Consider the following 16,446-nt stretch of genomic DNA (forward strand, 5'->3'; position numbering starts at 1 on the left):
GCTGCGGGCCCTGAGGGAGGGGAGCACTGAATTTGTGGGGACCGCTCTGGTGGCACTCTCCTGGGGGGCGGGGGGGGGCTCCAGGGGCTCGGCGGGGCGGGGGGTGGCGTGGGCGCCGTGGCTGGAAGGCGTTTGGGTGCGGAGATGGGGATGCTGCGGCGGCAAAGCCCCGGAGATGCTGCAGCATCCCCCGGAGGTGGGGGTCCGGGCCTGGGGGGAGGCGGCAGGACACGGTTGCCATTGCGGGGAGGTGGGGGATCCCCTCCGGTCCCTTTCACCCGTGGGCAGAATTCCCGGCCCTTCCCAACTTCCCCTGGGAAATGCAACGGGGATGCGGGTTTGGGGACCGGCCCCGGGGGCGCGTTCCCCCCACTCTGTGCTTGGGGACCCTCCGACGGACTTGGGGGTAGCGCCGGCTCCTCCCGCCTCTTCCCGGGGCCGCCGGTACCGACCCGCCGGACCGGGGATGCGGAGGGAGGAGCGGGGAGCCGCGACGGGTCGGCACCCGCCGGAGGAGCCCCGGCCCGTTCCGCCGGGGCCACGGGGGCCAAACGGCGCCGGCCAGCGGGGGCTGGCGGCGTCGGGGCCGCCGATTTCGTTGTAGGGAACAGCGGCCCCAAAGAGCCGCGTTTCGGCCCCTAAACGAGCGCGGGGAGCGAGGCCGGGCGGGACCGTGCCCGAGGGTGCGCCCCGTCCGTGGGGCACCGGCGTGGGCATTTCTGCCGGTTTCGTTGCTTTTTTCGCCCTGGCCGGGGGCAGGTGCCCGGGTTTGGGTTTGCTTGGGCCGGGGGGTGCGGGGGGCTGAGCCGGGGTGTCTCTCTGTGTGTGTGTGTGTGTGTGTGTGTGTGTGTGTGTGTGTGTGTGTGTATGTGTGTGTGCTCGCCGTGTCCCTCCCTCCCTCCAGCCACCCCACCCCCGGGAGGGGAGGGAAGGGAAGGAGGGGGGGCTCCGACGGCTCGCCTCGCTCCGGCAGCCCCAGTCTCTCCGCCAACGTCAGGGAGGTCATTAATAACCAATTAGGAGGGTCAATGAAGCTCATATATAGCCGGGCGGGAGCCACCGAGCGGCACGGAGCCCGGCCCGCCGCCCGCGCCCCGCCGAGCCCGGCCCGCCCGCCGCCTCGCCCCCATGATGGGCTCGGTGCTGCCCGCCGAAGCCCTGGTGCTCAAGCCCGGGCTGAAGCCCCCGGGGCTCTCGCTGGCCGAGGTGATCACCTCCGACATCCTCCACAGCTTCCTCTACGGCCGCTGGAGAAACGTCCTGGGCGAGCAGCTCTTCGAGGAGAAGAGCAGCCCCAAGACCGCCTTCACGGCCGAGGTCCTGGCTCAGTCCTTCTCCGGAGGTGAGTGGCGACACCGGATCCCCCCCCAATCCCACCCCAGACCCCTCCATCAGCCCCGGGACGGGCCCCCGGTGCCCGGCGGCGGGATGCGGCTCCCGGCGCCCCGCTCTCCCCAGGCGTGTAATAGCAGTTGACTGGGGAAGAAGGGCTTTAAATTCATTTGGTTAACTTGGGCTTGACCTGAGAAAGTTCCCACTTAAACCGCGGGCCGGGGAGGGGGCCGGGGGGGGGGCCGGGGCCGCCCCGCATTCAGCCGCCCGGGACAATATCTTTTCTCTCGCCCCGGCATCGCCGGGGCGTCCCGGCTCCCTTTTCCCCCTCTCGGATTTCTGTTCCTCTCTTAATTTACCATGAAGGCTAATTCCATTTCCATTCACGATATGTCAACCATCTCATCTCCCCATTTTGTAAGAGGAATTCCTGGGCCCTTTTAAACAAGCCCTCGCGCCATTCAGGCACAATGTACCGCTACAGCATTCCTAAAGGACTAATGAATTTAGAATTAGCAATTTCTTTCTAGTTGAGTTTAATGAATGCAGATCACTTTAACAGCATGACAAATTGCTGGATGGGCCGAAATAGACACCATTTAACCCCCTTTCTCAGCCCCGCTCCCTCGCCCAGCCCGGGCTGCTTTTCCCAGGTACCTCCTCAATGCCCCGGGGGGAACCTTGTACCGCTTTGTAGGAGCCCGGTTGGGCGTTTAAAAGGCTCAGCCCCGGGATTTGGGCTGGGGCCGGCGAGGGGTTCCCGCCGCCCCCCTCCCCGGGCACCCCGGCCGCCCCCGGCCCTTCCCCGCCGGTGGGGCGGGAGGGCGGCGGCGGTGGGGGGGGGGACGGGGACGACGGCGGGTCCCTTTTCCGAACCCTCTCCCGCCGCCCGCAGAGGTGCAGAAGCTGTCCAGCCTGGTGCTGCCGTCGGAAGTGATCATCGCCCAGAGCTCCATCCCCGGGGAAGGGCTCGGCATCTTCTCCAAGACCTGGATCAAGGCCGGCACCGAGATGGGACCCTTCACGGGCAGGGTCATCTCGCCGGAGCATGTGGACCTGTGCAAGAACAACAACCTCATGTGGGAGGTAACGATCGCCCCCGTACCCCCAGCCCCGGCTGGCTCGGGGAGAGGCAGGGACGGGCTGCCGGGGCCAGGGGACTCTGTCCTGTGCTTGTGTGCCATTGTGAGCCCTCCCCGTGCCTCAGTTTCCCCACTCATGCAAAGATCTGGCTTCCTCCAGGGCAGAGAGGTTCAGGGGACCCTTTGGGCAGGAGATGAGTAAGGCTTCTTCAGCCCTCGGGGTGCTCTCCGAGGAGCCCCCAAACGCTGTTGCGTGTGTCGCACGCGGCAGGATCACAGCCTGCCCTTCCCCGTAGCGGTGAACCCCCGGCTGGCAGCTGCCTGTGCCGCACACGGTGGGCAAAACCAGCTCTGCCCCGTGTCCCCCGCTTTGTCCCAGCCCCAGTATGGTTAACCCTGTGTGAAGCCGCAGGGTCTGGGGGGGATCTGAGCTGCCAGGACACCTCACATTAATGCCCAGCGAGTAGAGGGGGGTTTCCTCCTTTTTTATTTTATTTTTTTCACTGTCAGACTTGCACTTTTAAATTATTATTAATTATTCTTTATTATTATAATAATTTTATGCCTAATAGAAATTTGGCTCACCTTTCCTGCCACCTGGCAAAGCATCTTCCCCCTTCGGGGCCGAGCTGCTGGTGGGGCTCTGCCGGGAGAGGGGGATCCGGGCAGGGAGCAGGGTTATCCGGGTGGGCATGGGCTGGTGGGGGCAGCTGTGCCTGCCCAGCGAGAGCAGGGTGCCCTTCCTCACCCCCGCTGTGGATGCATGGTCCAGCACCATGAGCAGGATGGGTTCGGGCATCTCCTGCCGGCAGCAGCTCCCAGCCCCGAGGCTGTGCTGGCTTTGAGCTTGTCCCCAGCCGGGGACTTTATCCCAGTGGCAGGAGGTGGAAGGGCTCAGTCCATTGTGGGCAGCATCACCACCAACCGCTCTCTCCCCCTCCCAGGTCTTCAATGAAGATGGCACGGTGCGGTACTTCATCGATGCCAGCCAGGAGGACCACCGCAGCTGGATGACCTACATCAAATGTGCACGGAATGAGCAGGAGCAGAACCTGGAGGTGGTCCAGATTGGGAACAGCATCTTCTACAAGGCCATAGAGGTAAGCAGGGCTGGGAGGCAGCTGAGCAGCCGCAGGAGGGGAACAGGGTGCTGTGACCCCCCCACCCCACAGACCCCCCTTGTTCTTTGGGCTGTTGTTAGGGTGTCTGTGGGAGCGCAGGGTGGTTTGGCTGTCCCCGGCACCCATACCCGCTAGGACAGGTAGACACCACGGTGAATGGCCGTTGAATGGGCTTCAGGGAGCAGCAAAGGGCCTTTCTGCTCTCTGTCCCTTTGCTGTGGGCTCATGGGGTGGCGTGTGCTGAGCGGAGGGAGAGCGAATGCTGCCCAAGCCTGTTTTGGGGTGTAAAGCATGAAAAGAGGTGCAATCCTGGCCTAGCCGGCACTTGGGACAGGAGTGGGGTTTTGATGCTCTTTTGAAAAACGGGATTTTTGTGCAGAACCTGCTTTTCTGTAGCAGGGAAAAGTTTGGGGCTTTCAGTGAAGCCCAGGTGCCGAGTGCAGGCTGTGCCCGATCCTGCACAGCTTTCGCCTGGGGGGTCATAAGCGACTCCAGCTGTAAACAGAGTGGAGAGGGGGATCGGGGCTGCGGGAGCCGAGCAGGGAGCTGCAGTGCCGGCAGGGTGCCATGCTGGTGCAGCCGTGCCGTGGGGAAGGTCCTCATCCTGTCCGGCTCGTCCCCACAATCCCATACAAAACGCTGGTGGGCGCTGGCCCACGGGGGACCAAGGGCAGGTGCTGGATCCCGGGGACGTCCCAGGGCACAGGCTGCAGTGCTGTGGGGTGAAGGCTGGACATACCTCCATCCCACAGCTCCCCACAGGAGATGCACGGATGGAGGTTGGTGTCCAGCTCCCTGGCAGCGTTGATGCTACGTGCGTGCAAGTCCCGCAGTGCCAGCGGTGTGGCAGCGGGGACCAGCCCTGCTTGTGTACCGTGTCCCCATAACCCCATGGTGTTGCAGGTGGAGGAAGGTGGTAGCTCGGGGAGATGACCCTGTGCAGCTGCTTCAGCTTAGAGCTGCGGGAGGGAACATGTCCCATTCCAGCCCAGCGCTGTGGGACTGTCCCTCTCCAATATCGGGTCCAGAGTCTCGCGGGCTCCTGCGGCTGCTCACAGCTGGGAGAGGGTTTTAGCTGGGAAAGAGCGCGAGTGCCGGCTGGTTCGGTGGGCAAGGGCAGCTCCCCAGATCTGTCCGGGCTCCTGCGCTGGTTTACAGAGGAGCAGATGTTCAGTTGCTCCATGGAACAATCCTGCAGTGAGACAGCATCAGGGCTGGATTTGGGATTGCCGCAGTGGGATGGGAAAGGCAAGTGGGTGGGTAAGAAGAGAACGGGTGTCTTCTTCCGTGGTGGGAGAGTCCCGTGTACCTCCTCAGGGCACTGCCGCCTCTCCCCGTCCAGCACTGCAAGAGCCCCGCGTGTGCCTGTGCTGCTCTCCCCGTCCTGGACACCCCTCCGTAGGCTTCAGCTGTACCTGGTTTTAAGACCTGATACTCTTGTGGGCAGCTGTGCCTGTTGTGACAGCAGCTTAATTGCTTTTTATTACTGTTCTTAAATTATGCAAAGAAGTAAAATAATTCCCAGTAGCCGTGGTGTAATTAGGAACACGGCTGTGTTTCTCACGCCTTGTGTGTGCCCAGGTGATGGGGCAGGTGAGCCGATATTTGGGGACGTGCATGTAGAGGCCTCATACACTCACGATCAACCTGCAGGCTTGCACCCCTGGGCTGAAGCAGCGAGCGCCAGAGCAGGATGAGCCCAATTCCCTCAGCACAAGCAGCAAAGTTGAAATGTTGAGAGCAATGAGCCCTGAGTGATGGGAGGTGAATGTGGGGATGAAGGGTACCCACTGTCACGCTGTGACGTGCTCCCCGGGCACGGCAGGTGCCCAGCTGTGCTTCTGCTCCCGCTGCCGCCGGGTCGGCATGGGTCCCTCCGTGCCGGGAGGAGCAGAAGGGGCCGGGGCTTTTCGTGTGAGAGCGCGAGGAAGAGAAGCACGGAGTGCGCGAGGAGTTGGGTCACAACCAGGCACGGCAGGTCGGGCATCTGCATCTTTCCTGGGCTCCCCATTCCCAGCAGTGCAAGGCACCTGCAGGCACGTGCGCGTGCACACACGTGCAGCCCAAAACCGACCGCTTGTTCAAACTCATTGGGGTTTGTGCATCCAACAAGAAAAAGAAAAGCAAGAGAGGATTTTCCTTTTGTGGTTCTCTCTGCTCGTTCATCCCCTAGCACGGAGTCGCAGGCACACGAACGCAGCACCGCGGACCCGAGCGCGCCCTCCCCTTGTCACCCGCCGCTCCCGCCTTGTCACCTCCCTCACCACAAATCCTGGACCAAAAGCTCGGTGTCAGCGTGAGACCGGCTGGAACAGCTCAGTCTCGGGCAGGATATGCAAACACCGATCTGATCTTAGCGGTGCCCTCTCTCAGCAGCACAGGCGTCTGCGCACGGGCACTGTCCCCCTCCATCCCCTGCACAGCCTCTTGCCCTGCGCCCGCTGCATCCCTTCCCCGGTGGGCACCGCGATCTGCCTGGTCCTGTGGCTCTGCCCCCACCTCTGCCGCACCGTGAACCCGGTGCAACCTTTCTTAGGGTGCCTTTCTCCCCTACCCACCACAGATTTAAATCAGATTTATTTGCTGCCTTTTTCGCTATTTGCCCTTATTTTCATGTGTTTTGCCCGTTCCTGCCATTACTTCCTAGTTTGTTTTTTCCCCATCCTCTTCCTCAGCAATTCCAAGTTGCTGCTGCTGGAAAATAAAGTGAGGGCAGCGAGTTTTGGCCTTTGGTCTGAAGGCCATGAGATTCCTGGGGGGCAATTTAAATTGCTTTGGGGTTTATGCACATGTGTGCTCACCCGCTGCTGGCATAGATGCGCCAGCAGAATAAAACATGCACACATTCACGTATGCACACACGCAATGGGTTTTATCCTTTTGGTGATATTTTATTCTATTTGCTTGTATTAAAAATAACTCATTTTCTGTTAAGAGAAAATGACACCAAGAAACAGCGCCAGTTTGGGATGCAAAATGATACTGGCTTCCCGAGCCTCCCAAATTCCCACTCTGCAGCCCCCATGAGGTCTTTACGCAGACGGACACTTAAATTTATGAAGTCAAATTCCCACTGCTGTCAGGTGCTTAAAATTCGGCACATTTTAAGCATTCGGGTGATTTAACTTATGATCTTTTTCATGTTGATGGCGCTTTTCTTGGACTACTCCGCGTATGGAAAGCCACCCTCTGAAACTTTCCCACTTTTTTTAAATTAGGTTCTTAACATTAGAGACCTGCAAAGGAAAAAGCTGCATGTTTTTTTTTATAAAGTGATGTTGTTATTAGTGTTGCCTGAACCGGTGCGAGAGCATCTGTCTTCCCAGCCACAGCTGCCTCCCACGAGGAGGCTTGAACGGTGTTTCTTGGCTGCTCGCCCCGGCCACCCTGGCAGTGCAGAAACATACCGGGAACAACAGGGGAAGAAGTGCCATCGTTTCAGGGAAACAGGCGTGTGGGTGGTGCAAATCCCTTTCTTGCCCCTATAGCTCTTCTTGGGCTGTTGCAGGCACCACGGCTTTGGTGTGGGACGTAGGCAGCATCTCGCACCTGAGCCACACTCTCCTATATACCAGCCCCTGAGCTCTCCACCCCCGATCCCCGGGCTGACGAGCCCTTTGCTGGCACATCTGCATTTCCACCTGCTAAAAAAAGCCCCAGCAGGGTCGGGTGGGAGACACTGCCTGTGCCCTACAGCGGGAGGGTGCTGATGGTTCCATCCAGAGCCAATACACTCTGCAGGAGCACTGAGCCGGGGCTCTGTGTCCCGGCTCCCTGTTTTGGTCCCCATCGCTTGTGCCTCGCTGCAGTTCATGGATCTACAAATGCTCCGTGTCTCTCTGTGCCACCGTGTCCTTGTCTCGCTGGGCTGCAGGGACCTCTGGGTCCTTCACCCCAGAGAACTCAGCTCCATCTGTGTGCTCCGTAGCTGCTTATTGGTCTGTCATGTTGTTTGTTTCCCAGCCTGGGGGAGACCCCAGTGCAGGTTTGTGCTGGTGGCAGATGGTGCCAACGCACGCCATCGCCTTCAGTACTGCAGCCTGGGCCTTGCCATGCCTGCCCATGGCATGCTGGGGACTGTTGGCAGGTCCCAGATAGCAGCAGGGTCTTGCAGGAGTTGGGATATGGCCAGGAGAGGTCCAAAGCGACCAGCCGAGGATGCACAGGGAGCCATTCACCATCCCCTCCCGACATCCCCGTCTGTATCTCTCTCTCTAGATGATTCCTCCGGACCAAGAGCTGCTGGTCTGGTACGGCAACTCCCACAACACCTTCCTGGGCATCCCGGGTGTGCCGGGGCTGGAAGAGGAGCAGAAGAAGAACAAACATGGTAGGTGACATCGGAAACAGCCATGGGTGCAGCATCCCTGCCCATCCTCCGTCACCCTGTCCCCAGCTCTGAGGACACGGGGTGGGCATGGGGCAGGGACACCCCAGGTTCCCCAACTCTCTGGGGACACACACAGAGACTGTGAGACATATCCATACTGCTTGAGCAGGTCCCCTGTAATTCGGGGGGATACCTCCAGACTGGTTTGCCCATGGCTATTGCTGGTGTGGTGGCCAGCAGCCACTGCCCGACCCAGCCGGGCAGGGAGGAGGAGGGCAGGCATGCGAGTGGGAGGAAGGCAGCCCCAACACACTGCAAAACACTGAGTGGATGCAGCTGCCTGCGTCCCCACTCTGTATTTAACAGATCTTTCCCCAAATCACCATCGCCGGAGGCTTGTCTCTCCCCAGCCTTTCACACTCTGCTTGTCTCGGTGGTTCCCCGAGGCGCTCCTCTGTGTGCAGGCAGCAGAGCTCTCGGGCACTTTTGGGGATGTTGTACTTGAAGCTGGACCCCATCTATGCTCCTCTGAGCGAGCCGGGTCAGAGCCCGGTGGAACAGGGGAGGACCAGTGCAGGGAGAGCCTGCTGCTGCTGAGGAGCTCGGGCTGGAGGCCAGGGCAGCGCGGCTGCGGGTTCCTGCACTCGCCTCCCAGCTCTGCTTACAGCCCAAGGAGGAGAAAAGCGCTTTTTGTGCCTGTCTGCAGGGGAGACAGGTCAGCTTGAGTGTTCCCCATCACCTAAATTTGTGCGAGTCTGTTCCCAGCTCTGGCCCCATCCCAAAGCCCGAAGTACCAGCCTGTGACCCCATTCTGCCCGGGATGGGTGTCTGCTCACAGGCACCCTCAGTGGGCAGAGGAGCCAGCGAGGGGGCGCGGGGTGGTTATTTAGGGCAGTCAGCACCTTGGGGGGCTCGGAGAAGGGACGAGCTGCTGTGCCGGAGGGCAGTGCCTGACTGTCCCCTGTTGTCCCCAGAGGACTTCCACATGGTGGAGACGGGGGCCAGCACAACGGGACGCATGCGCTGCGTCATCTGCCACCGCGGCTTCAACTCCCGTAGCAACCTGCGCTCCCACATGCGCATCCACACCCTGGACAAGCCCTTCGTGTGCCGTTTCTGCAACCGCCGCTTCAGCCAGTCCTCCACCCTCCGCAACCACGTCCGCTTGCACACCGGCGAGCGTCCCTACAAGTGCCAGGTTTGCCAAAGTGCCTACTCCCAGCTCGCCGGGCTGCGGGCACACCAGAAAAGCGCCCGCCATCGGCCCCCCAACGCCTCTCTGCAGGCTCACTCGCCGGCCCTGCCCGTGCCCCATCCCGCCTCCCTGGCCCATCACATCCCCACCATGGTGCTGTGAAGCCCCGGTGTGACAGCAGGTTTTTGGACAGCAAAGACTGGCGCTGAGACATGCAGTGAACTGGGGGGTGTTGGCCCTTGGCAGAGAGCTGGGGGGCAGAGGCAGGGCTGCTTTGTGTGTTGAAGTGGGGGGTGTATGTGCGGGTTTATTTTTGGAGCATCACCGTTTGTGTGGGGTTTGGCAGGTTGTTCGGTGAGCGAGGGGGTCCCACCCCCCCAGCTCTGCAAGCCACTGGAGCAGCCGCACTGTGCGGGACCCTCCCCAGGGAGATGCGGTGTAGGGTGGGCTGCTGGTCCCTGGGGTTGGCGGGGGGAGAGGGGACACAGCAGGACGTCCTGCGTGGATTTGCTGGTGCGCTGGGGGAGGGCTGGGGCAGCCTAAAAGCTGAGCCTGGATGGGTCACGCCTGGGTTTGACAGACAATTTGACGGAAAGGAAAATCGCTTTTATCCCTCCTCTGCTCCAGCAGAGACACATGCCCCGTTGCAAGGCTGGCACAGCCCTGCTGCGGCCACCCCATTCACATCTGTGTACCCCAGGGGCAGCTTTGGCCCTGGTAGCTCTTTCCAAGGGACACATTTCCCTCCTTGGAAGGCCTGACTTAGCAAAAATGGTCACGTTTTGCCCCCACCAAATCCTCTCGCCTCCCCTCCTCCAGCCCGAGCCATGCGTTGGGGTTTGTCTGACACCTCTGAGCAATGCCACGGGCAGAGGGGGACACAGGGACATCCCCAGCACGACGTACCAGCTGGAAATGCCTGTCCACGGGCAGGTTTTGCGGGGGACCCAGCGCTCCTCATCGCTCCCCGCAGCCATGAGGGAACATTTCGGCTATTCCTGCTACTGGCCTCTGGGGACAGAGAAAACCGTCCCTGGGCCATCTCTGTCCCCAAGGACAAGTCTAAGCGCCCTCTGGAGTCCTGCCACACGCGAGAGGAGGGCTGTGTATCATAAAGCTTAAAAAAATGTATTCTAATATTAATTAAAAGTCTAAGATGTATAAAGTTCTCACAAACTGTGTTTTACTTCCAGAAAAAAAAAAAAACAACCGTCACTTTAACTTTGTAAATATTTATGTAAACATTATTTACAAAACTTTGATATTATATATTATTTGATTGTATATGTACACAGTGTAAATACATTTGTACCTCTCTCTTGTATTCTAAATAAAAATTACTTGGAACATTTATCATTTAGAAGATGGATGGTTTGGAGAGCTTTATTTGGCTCTGTGCCGGGGGGAAGGATGCAGCAGTCGGAGGAGCGAATGTTTAGACCATCTCGAGGCGAATAAGGAGGTGAAGCATCGTCTGTTGGAGCAAACGGAGCAGTGGGGCAGAGGGACGATCAGCTTTGGGTAAAACAAGCCCTTTTGAGGGTCTGGAAGCGAAGGGGTGAGCGCAGGGGCGGGCGGTGCGTTTGGTCTGGTACCCCCCCTGTCCCCAGTGTCCCCTCTCCATTCGAGTGACAGCTCTTGATATCCCCTGATGCCTTCTACGAATTAAGGGGCTTCTACGAATTTCAGCTGTGAGGGGCTACAGGTCTCGCTTGAAAGAAGGTTTGGTTTTGGTGCCGAGGAAGCGCAGCGCTCACTGAAGGTCACCGCGACAGACTGCGTTTGGCGCGGCACCCCACGGCCCCCCCAAACCCGCGGACGGACCGGTGTTTTCTCGTTCTGAGCTACGCGCGGCTTCTCTCGCGTTGCGCGTTTCAGAGGGGGTCAGCAGAAGATGAGCTCTGCGATGAGGGACTCTCCGCTGCGTTTTCTCAGCAGCTCTGAGAGCCGAACTGCTGCTTGAATTAAATGAATAAAAATTCCACACAAACGCATTATTTACCGTTGGAACAGCTTTGCCAGGGGAAGGGGTAAATCCCTCGTCCCTCGGAGATGTTTCAGCCGAGCCTGAGCGCGGTCCCGCCGTACGCCTCACCGGGCTGGGCTGAGGCGCCTTGCCCGCACTAAAAATGGCCCCTCTCTCCTTTTGGATCCCAACGCAGTGAAGCTCACGACTCCCTTTTCTGCCAGGAACCAAAATGGCCGCCCAAGAACCTCATCCCCTTCTCATCACGGACCGCCCTCACTCAACATGGCGGCGCCTGAGTTTCAGCCGCCTTCTCGCCAGCAGCCAACATGGCGGGCGGAAGGCGCTTGTGGACGGGACCGGGGGCGGCGTGCCGCCCGCACTCAAGATGGCTGCCATCACCATGCGGCTGCCGGTGGCCCGCAAAGCGGTGGGGCCGAGCGCTCCGCGGGGCGGTGAGAAGCACCTGGTGGCGCCGGGGGACACGATCACCACGGACACGGGTTACATGAGGTGGGGGCAGCGGCGGAGGGGAGGCGGCGGGGCGGGCCGGGCCGGCTTTGGGCTCTCCTTAGGCGGCCGCTCTCTCTACAGGGGCCACGGCACCTACGTGGAGGAGGAGAAGCTCATCGCCTCGGTGGCCGGCGCCGTGGAGAGGGTGAACAAGCTGGTGTGCGTCAAAGCGCTGAAGACCAGGTGAGCCTGGGCCGGCCCCGCAGGGAGCGTGGGAGCCGCCATCTGCGCTGGGTGAGGACTGGGCCTGATGAGGATGAGGTGTTTGAAGGGCTGCGCTCTCTGTTGCAGGTACAACGGTGAAGTCGGCGATATTGTGGTCGGGAGGATCACAGAGGTAAAGCTCATGGAGGAGAAGGGTGGCCCGCTGTCTTGGTCTGATCTGGAGGGCTTCTGACCTTCCTAAAAGCACGTTGGTGTCCCTGCGCGGAGGCACTGCCAGTGCCTGGGCTTCAAACGCCATGGGGCTCTCCACAAGTTGCTCTCTTGTAGTGAGGTTGTAGTGTGGGGGCGGGGGGGTCAGTCTCTTCTCCTGAGTAACAGGTGAAAGAACAAGAGGAAATTGCCTCAAGTTGCGCTGCAGGGGTTTAGATTGGATATCAGGAAAAACTTCTTCACTGAAAGGGTTGTCAGGCTTTGGAATGGGCTGTCCAGGGACGTGGTTGAGTCGCCATCCCTGGAGGTGTTTAAAAGAGGTGTAGACGTAGTGCTGCGGGACATGGTTTAGTGGTAACTTGGCAGTGCTGGGTTAACGGTTGGGCTTGATGATCTTAAAGGTCTCTTCCAACCAAAATGATTCTGTGATTCTGTGATTCTGTGATGGAAGTAGTCAGTAGAGCTGCCTCCTCTGGCAGGTTCGGCTGGCTGCAGGACCTCCTGCCCTGCTTTGGTTCATTTTTTGAGTCTGTATCAACAAATACCTTTTTAATTTTTCTTCCGCAGGTTCAGCAGAAGCGGTGGAAAGTGGAAACCAACTCCAGGCTAGATTCAGTCTTGTTGCTATCGTCTATGAATTTACCTGGTGGGGAACTGGTGAGTGTAGTGCATGCAGAGCGTTGCCAGAGCCCTTTTGTCTTCTGCTTCCACGGCAGAAGCTGGGAAGCTCTGGAGCCCATCCCACAGCTAGGACCAGGGTAGTGTTGGGTTTTGCGAGTGGGTCTGTAGTGCTCGCATGTCATTAACTCTCAGTGTTATTTGGACATAAACACTTCAGTGATCTAAAGGTGTGGTAGTCTGCCAGATTTTCCTTTGGTGACCAGATTGTGTTTTGCATGGCATCCTAAGGTGCCCCCGCTATTGACTGATGTTTTTTCATTCTGAGCTACACGTAACTTCTCTTGCGTTGCGCATTTCAGAGGAGGAGATCAGCAGAAGATGAGCTTGCGATGAGGGACTATCTGCAGGAGGGGGACCTCATCAGTGTATCCTTCCACTGCTTGTCCTCAGACAGAAGAGCCGAGGGCATGGGGAGAGCAGCCAGACCTCAGCCAGCCTGGCTGGCAGGGAGAGCTCTCTGCCAGGGGCAGCCAGCGGCTGGTGGCACTGGGCAGCGTCAGGGACCTTGTTTCCTTAAGTGGCACTGACAGGCAGAGGTCCAGTCTGTATTTTCTGATGGGGCTGTGTCACTGCACACCCGGAGTCTAAAATACGGGAAGGTAAGTTGTTCAAAAGCACTCGGTCTTGACCTAATTCTGCTCCAGCTGGCTTGTGTAAGGCCTTTTGGAGGGATTTTTAAGAAAAAGTTCTGGAGTAGAGTAGAATGTTGTTATAACCCATTCCTGCAGGTTAGGAAGAATCCTGGGTCCTAAGTGGGAGCACCGAGCAGCCTTTCCCCAAAGCAGAGGGAGTGCCCTTGAGTTGCCCTTTGAGCTGCTGCTGTCCCCGTCCACAATTACAGCCTGCAAGTCCTGTTTCCACTACTAGCCGCTTGGGAATTAAACCCTGGGGAGAAAAATCTCCTGACTCAAACTTCATCACTCCTCTTCTGCAGGCTGTCGCCCCTGTGACTTGTTTCTCTCTCCGGGGCTCTATTTTAGGCTTTACACAGTTGGCATTTAGCTCTGGTTCTGTGCATTGAAATAAGCCAAGGGGCCACTGGAGCGTAGGCTGCAGTTTGGGATTACCAGACCAAGGGTATTAACACTTAAAAGATGAAAGCGAAGTGTGCTTATTGCACAAAGGGTGAAGGACAGCGATTGGATTAAGAGGGAAAGTGTTCTGCTAAATTGGGCCTCTCACTCCTCATTTTTCTGCAGGGATGGTTGATGTGTAGTTCCGATCAAGATATTATTAACATTTGTGCTAAGCACTTAGAGTATTCTTCATCTTCAAAGGACTGCACAGGCATTAGCTAATCCTCCCAGCGCTCCCAGAGGCAGATGGGTTTTATATTCACTGTTTCGCAGGAAAAGGTGTTAAAATTGACTGGTTCCTAGAGCAGGAGTGGAGCACATGTCAGTGACTTGATGTTCACTGTGGTGGCTCATGTCTCTCGTGGTGAGTCTTGTGGTCTCTTGTTCAGCTTGGCCAGGGTGTGCTCGTTCAGGTCTCGCCCTCCCTTGTGAAACGCCAAAAGACTCACTTCCACGACTTGCCCTGCGGTGCATCTGTGATCCTCGGCAACAATGGTTTCATCTGGATCTACCCAACTCCAGAGCAGAAAGACGAAGAGGCAGGGGGCTTCACCACCAACTTGGAGGTGAGGGTTCAGGGAAGAGGAACCTTCTACCAATGATGTTTTGTTCATCTAACATAGTCAGAGGCTCGTGAATAATCTGAGACTTTAAAGAGTTGGTATTAGGTTCATGGCAAAGCGTTTTTACAGTAGCCTTGCATTATTTCCGTATGTATTCATCTCTTTTCCTCTGTCCTTCCTCAGCCAATTCCCTTGTCTGACCGGGAGGTGATCTCACGGCTCCGAAATTGCATTGTGGCTCTGGTTACTCAGCAGTTGATGCTCTTTGACACCAGCATTCTGTATTGCTATGAAGCATCTCTTCCTCATCAGGTACAGAAACCAGTGTTGTTTACTTTATTCCGCACTGTGGGGAGGGAACGGAAAAGCCACATCAGTTGCTGCTGCTGTCAGTGAGTTAGGTGGTGGGGCTTCCTTTTGGCTTTTCAGAACATCCTGTATTAAAGGACAGTATAAACTTTTCCCGTACTGCATAACATAAATTGCCTTGCGCATCTTCAGGGATAGTTTGAAGGGTTCTGCCTCTGGCAAAGCCCAGCTATTCCTATCAAGAAACAGATAAATTTTTTTATAGATGTTGTGTATCCCTTGCTGGGATCGTGGACCCTCTGTGGTCCCTGTGAAAACAGTGTTAAATTTGGGATTGTGTGAGGGTACGGTGCAGTGTAAGAACAAATGAAAAAGCAAGTGTCATGTATTGTACAGAGATCGGTCTTCTGTTTGTATCCGTCTACTGCACTGCTGGAAGGCTCCATCAATTTAACCTCTTACTGTACAGCTTTTCTCCGTGATTTCCACCAGCACAATCACTGGCAATCTTCATAAATATAAGATCTGAATTGTCTTCTCCTTTCATTCACAGTGGCAGCCTACTCAGCTAGATGGGATGTTCTTTTGAACTATACTTCTGTTTAAGTCTGCTCTCCCCAAATACTGGCGTGTGTCCGTCGGGAGAGATTAGGAGTTGTCAGTAGAATCTCCTTTGATTTCTGTGGTCTCTGTAAGAATTGCTAACCCTGGCAAAGTTGATTTTGCCTTGGACCCTCTGCCATTATAGTCTAAACTCGCTGCTCATTTCTCTGTGTCAGGGACCCCTGTCCCCACGGAGTGTGCAATAGTAGTAGTTGCTTTTTGGTGCCAATGTTACTCCTCTTTCCACTCCAGATCAAGGACATTCTCAAACCAGAGGTGATGGAGGAGATCGTTCTGGAAACCCGACAGAAGCTGCTGGATCTGGAGGGATAGCGCATGTGGCCAGAAGCAGTCATGTGAAGTCCTGGCATGGCAGCTTTTGATTCTCAGTATTTTTTTTTTCCAGCGTTCTCATCCCAAACGTTTGTTCCACACTTCAGAAACCACCAAAATTCCTCATTTTAACTCCTAGGATACCTCCTGAGCCCTCTTAGTACAGTAATACTAAATAGTACTTTAGTACAATAGCCTTTTAGTGCAGCAGCCTGAAAAATTGATATCTGACCTTTATGAAGATGCAGGTGCAACTGGGACATGTCTCCTAGCACTTGTTGCTGTGTCTAGTGCCCTTGAACTTTGTGCAGAATGAAGAGAGGATACGATGTGTTTTGTGATGGTTCTCTCTCCCCAATGCTCTCTAAATGGTTTTGATTTTCCTTTACTGTGATATAGATCTGCCAGTCTGTTCTCTGACTGAGAGCTCTTGGTTTTCTCCTTAAGATTGCAGATCACAGGTACAAGTCTTCAGAGGCCAGGAGTATCCACACCCTTGCTAACCCCATTTTGGGTCTGGCTGTTCATGGCTTATATGTCTCAAGGGTATGAGATTGAATGTAGCATGATGTGGCTGTCCACGTGAGCCAGGAGCCATGGGCGAGTAGTGCCTTGTCAGTCTGTGTGCATCCTGCTGGTCCCGTTTTTATACCTGATGTGGTGAGCTCCTCCATTGGAGGAGGCTCCAATGTTGTTTTCTATTAAATATTTTACATTCCAATAAATTTTTTGAAACAGATCAGTCATTTAGGAGTGAGTGTGTTAGCTTGTCTTTCTCCAGAATGAATTGCGTCTCGCTTGAGAGTTGTGGTTGGCTCAAGTTTCCTTGTGCCAGGACACTCAGAATGGTTGCAGTGTCCTGTTATCGCCTCTTCAGCTGTTGCTCCTCATCCCGTTCAAGCAGGACTTGATCTTCCTCTTCAGCATGCCTTCTGTGCAGAGTTCCTCTAAGTAGATTGCCTGGTGG

The 16,446-nt window shown here is 56.8% G+C and overlaps 2 protein-coding genes across 2 annotated transcripts; both read left to right on the forward strand.

The window, feature by feature from the left end:
- Nucleotides 1-1,128: 1,128 nt before the first annotated feature.
- Nucleotides 1,129-9,222, forward strand: PRDM12 (PR/SET domain 12; the record flags this gene model as incomplete). Its single annotated transcript, XM_082492505.1, has 5 exons — nt 1,129-1,342; nt 2,228-2,418; nt 3,359-3,514; nt 7,754-7,865; nt 8,840-9,222. The coding sequence occupies 5 exons, from the start codon at nt 1,129-1,131 to the stop codon at nt 9,220-9,222; spliced, it is 1,056 nt and encodes a 351-aa protein (XP_082348631.1).
- A 2,192-nt stretch (nt 9,223-11,414) lies between these two features.
- On the forward strand, nt 11,415-16,211 carry EXOSC2 (exosome component 2; the record flags this gene model as incomplete). Its single annotated transcript, XM_082492507.1, has 9 exons — nt 11,415-11,539; nt 11,621-11,722; nt 11,831-11,876; nt 12,482-12,571; nt 12,895-12,960; nt 13,126-13,194; nt 14,061-14,237; nt 14,418-14,546; nt 15,399-16,211. 9 exons carry the CDS (start codon nt 11,415-11,417, stop codon nt 15,477-15,479), a joined length of 885 nt encoding a protein of 294 aa, XP_082348633.1. The 3' UTR covers nt 15,480-16,211.
- Nucleotides 16,212-16,446: the final 235 nt, after the last annotated feature.

Source organism: Vanellus vanellus (genome assembly GCF_965231255.1).
Source record: "Vanellus vanellus genome assembly, chromosome: 18".
NCBI lineage: Eukaryota > Metazoa > Chordata > Aves > Charadriiformes > Charadriidae > Vanellus > Vanellus vanellus.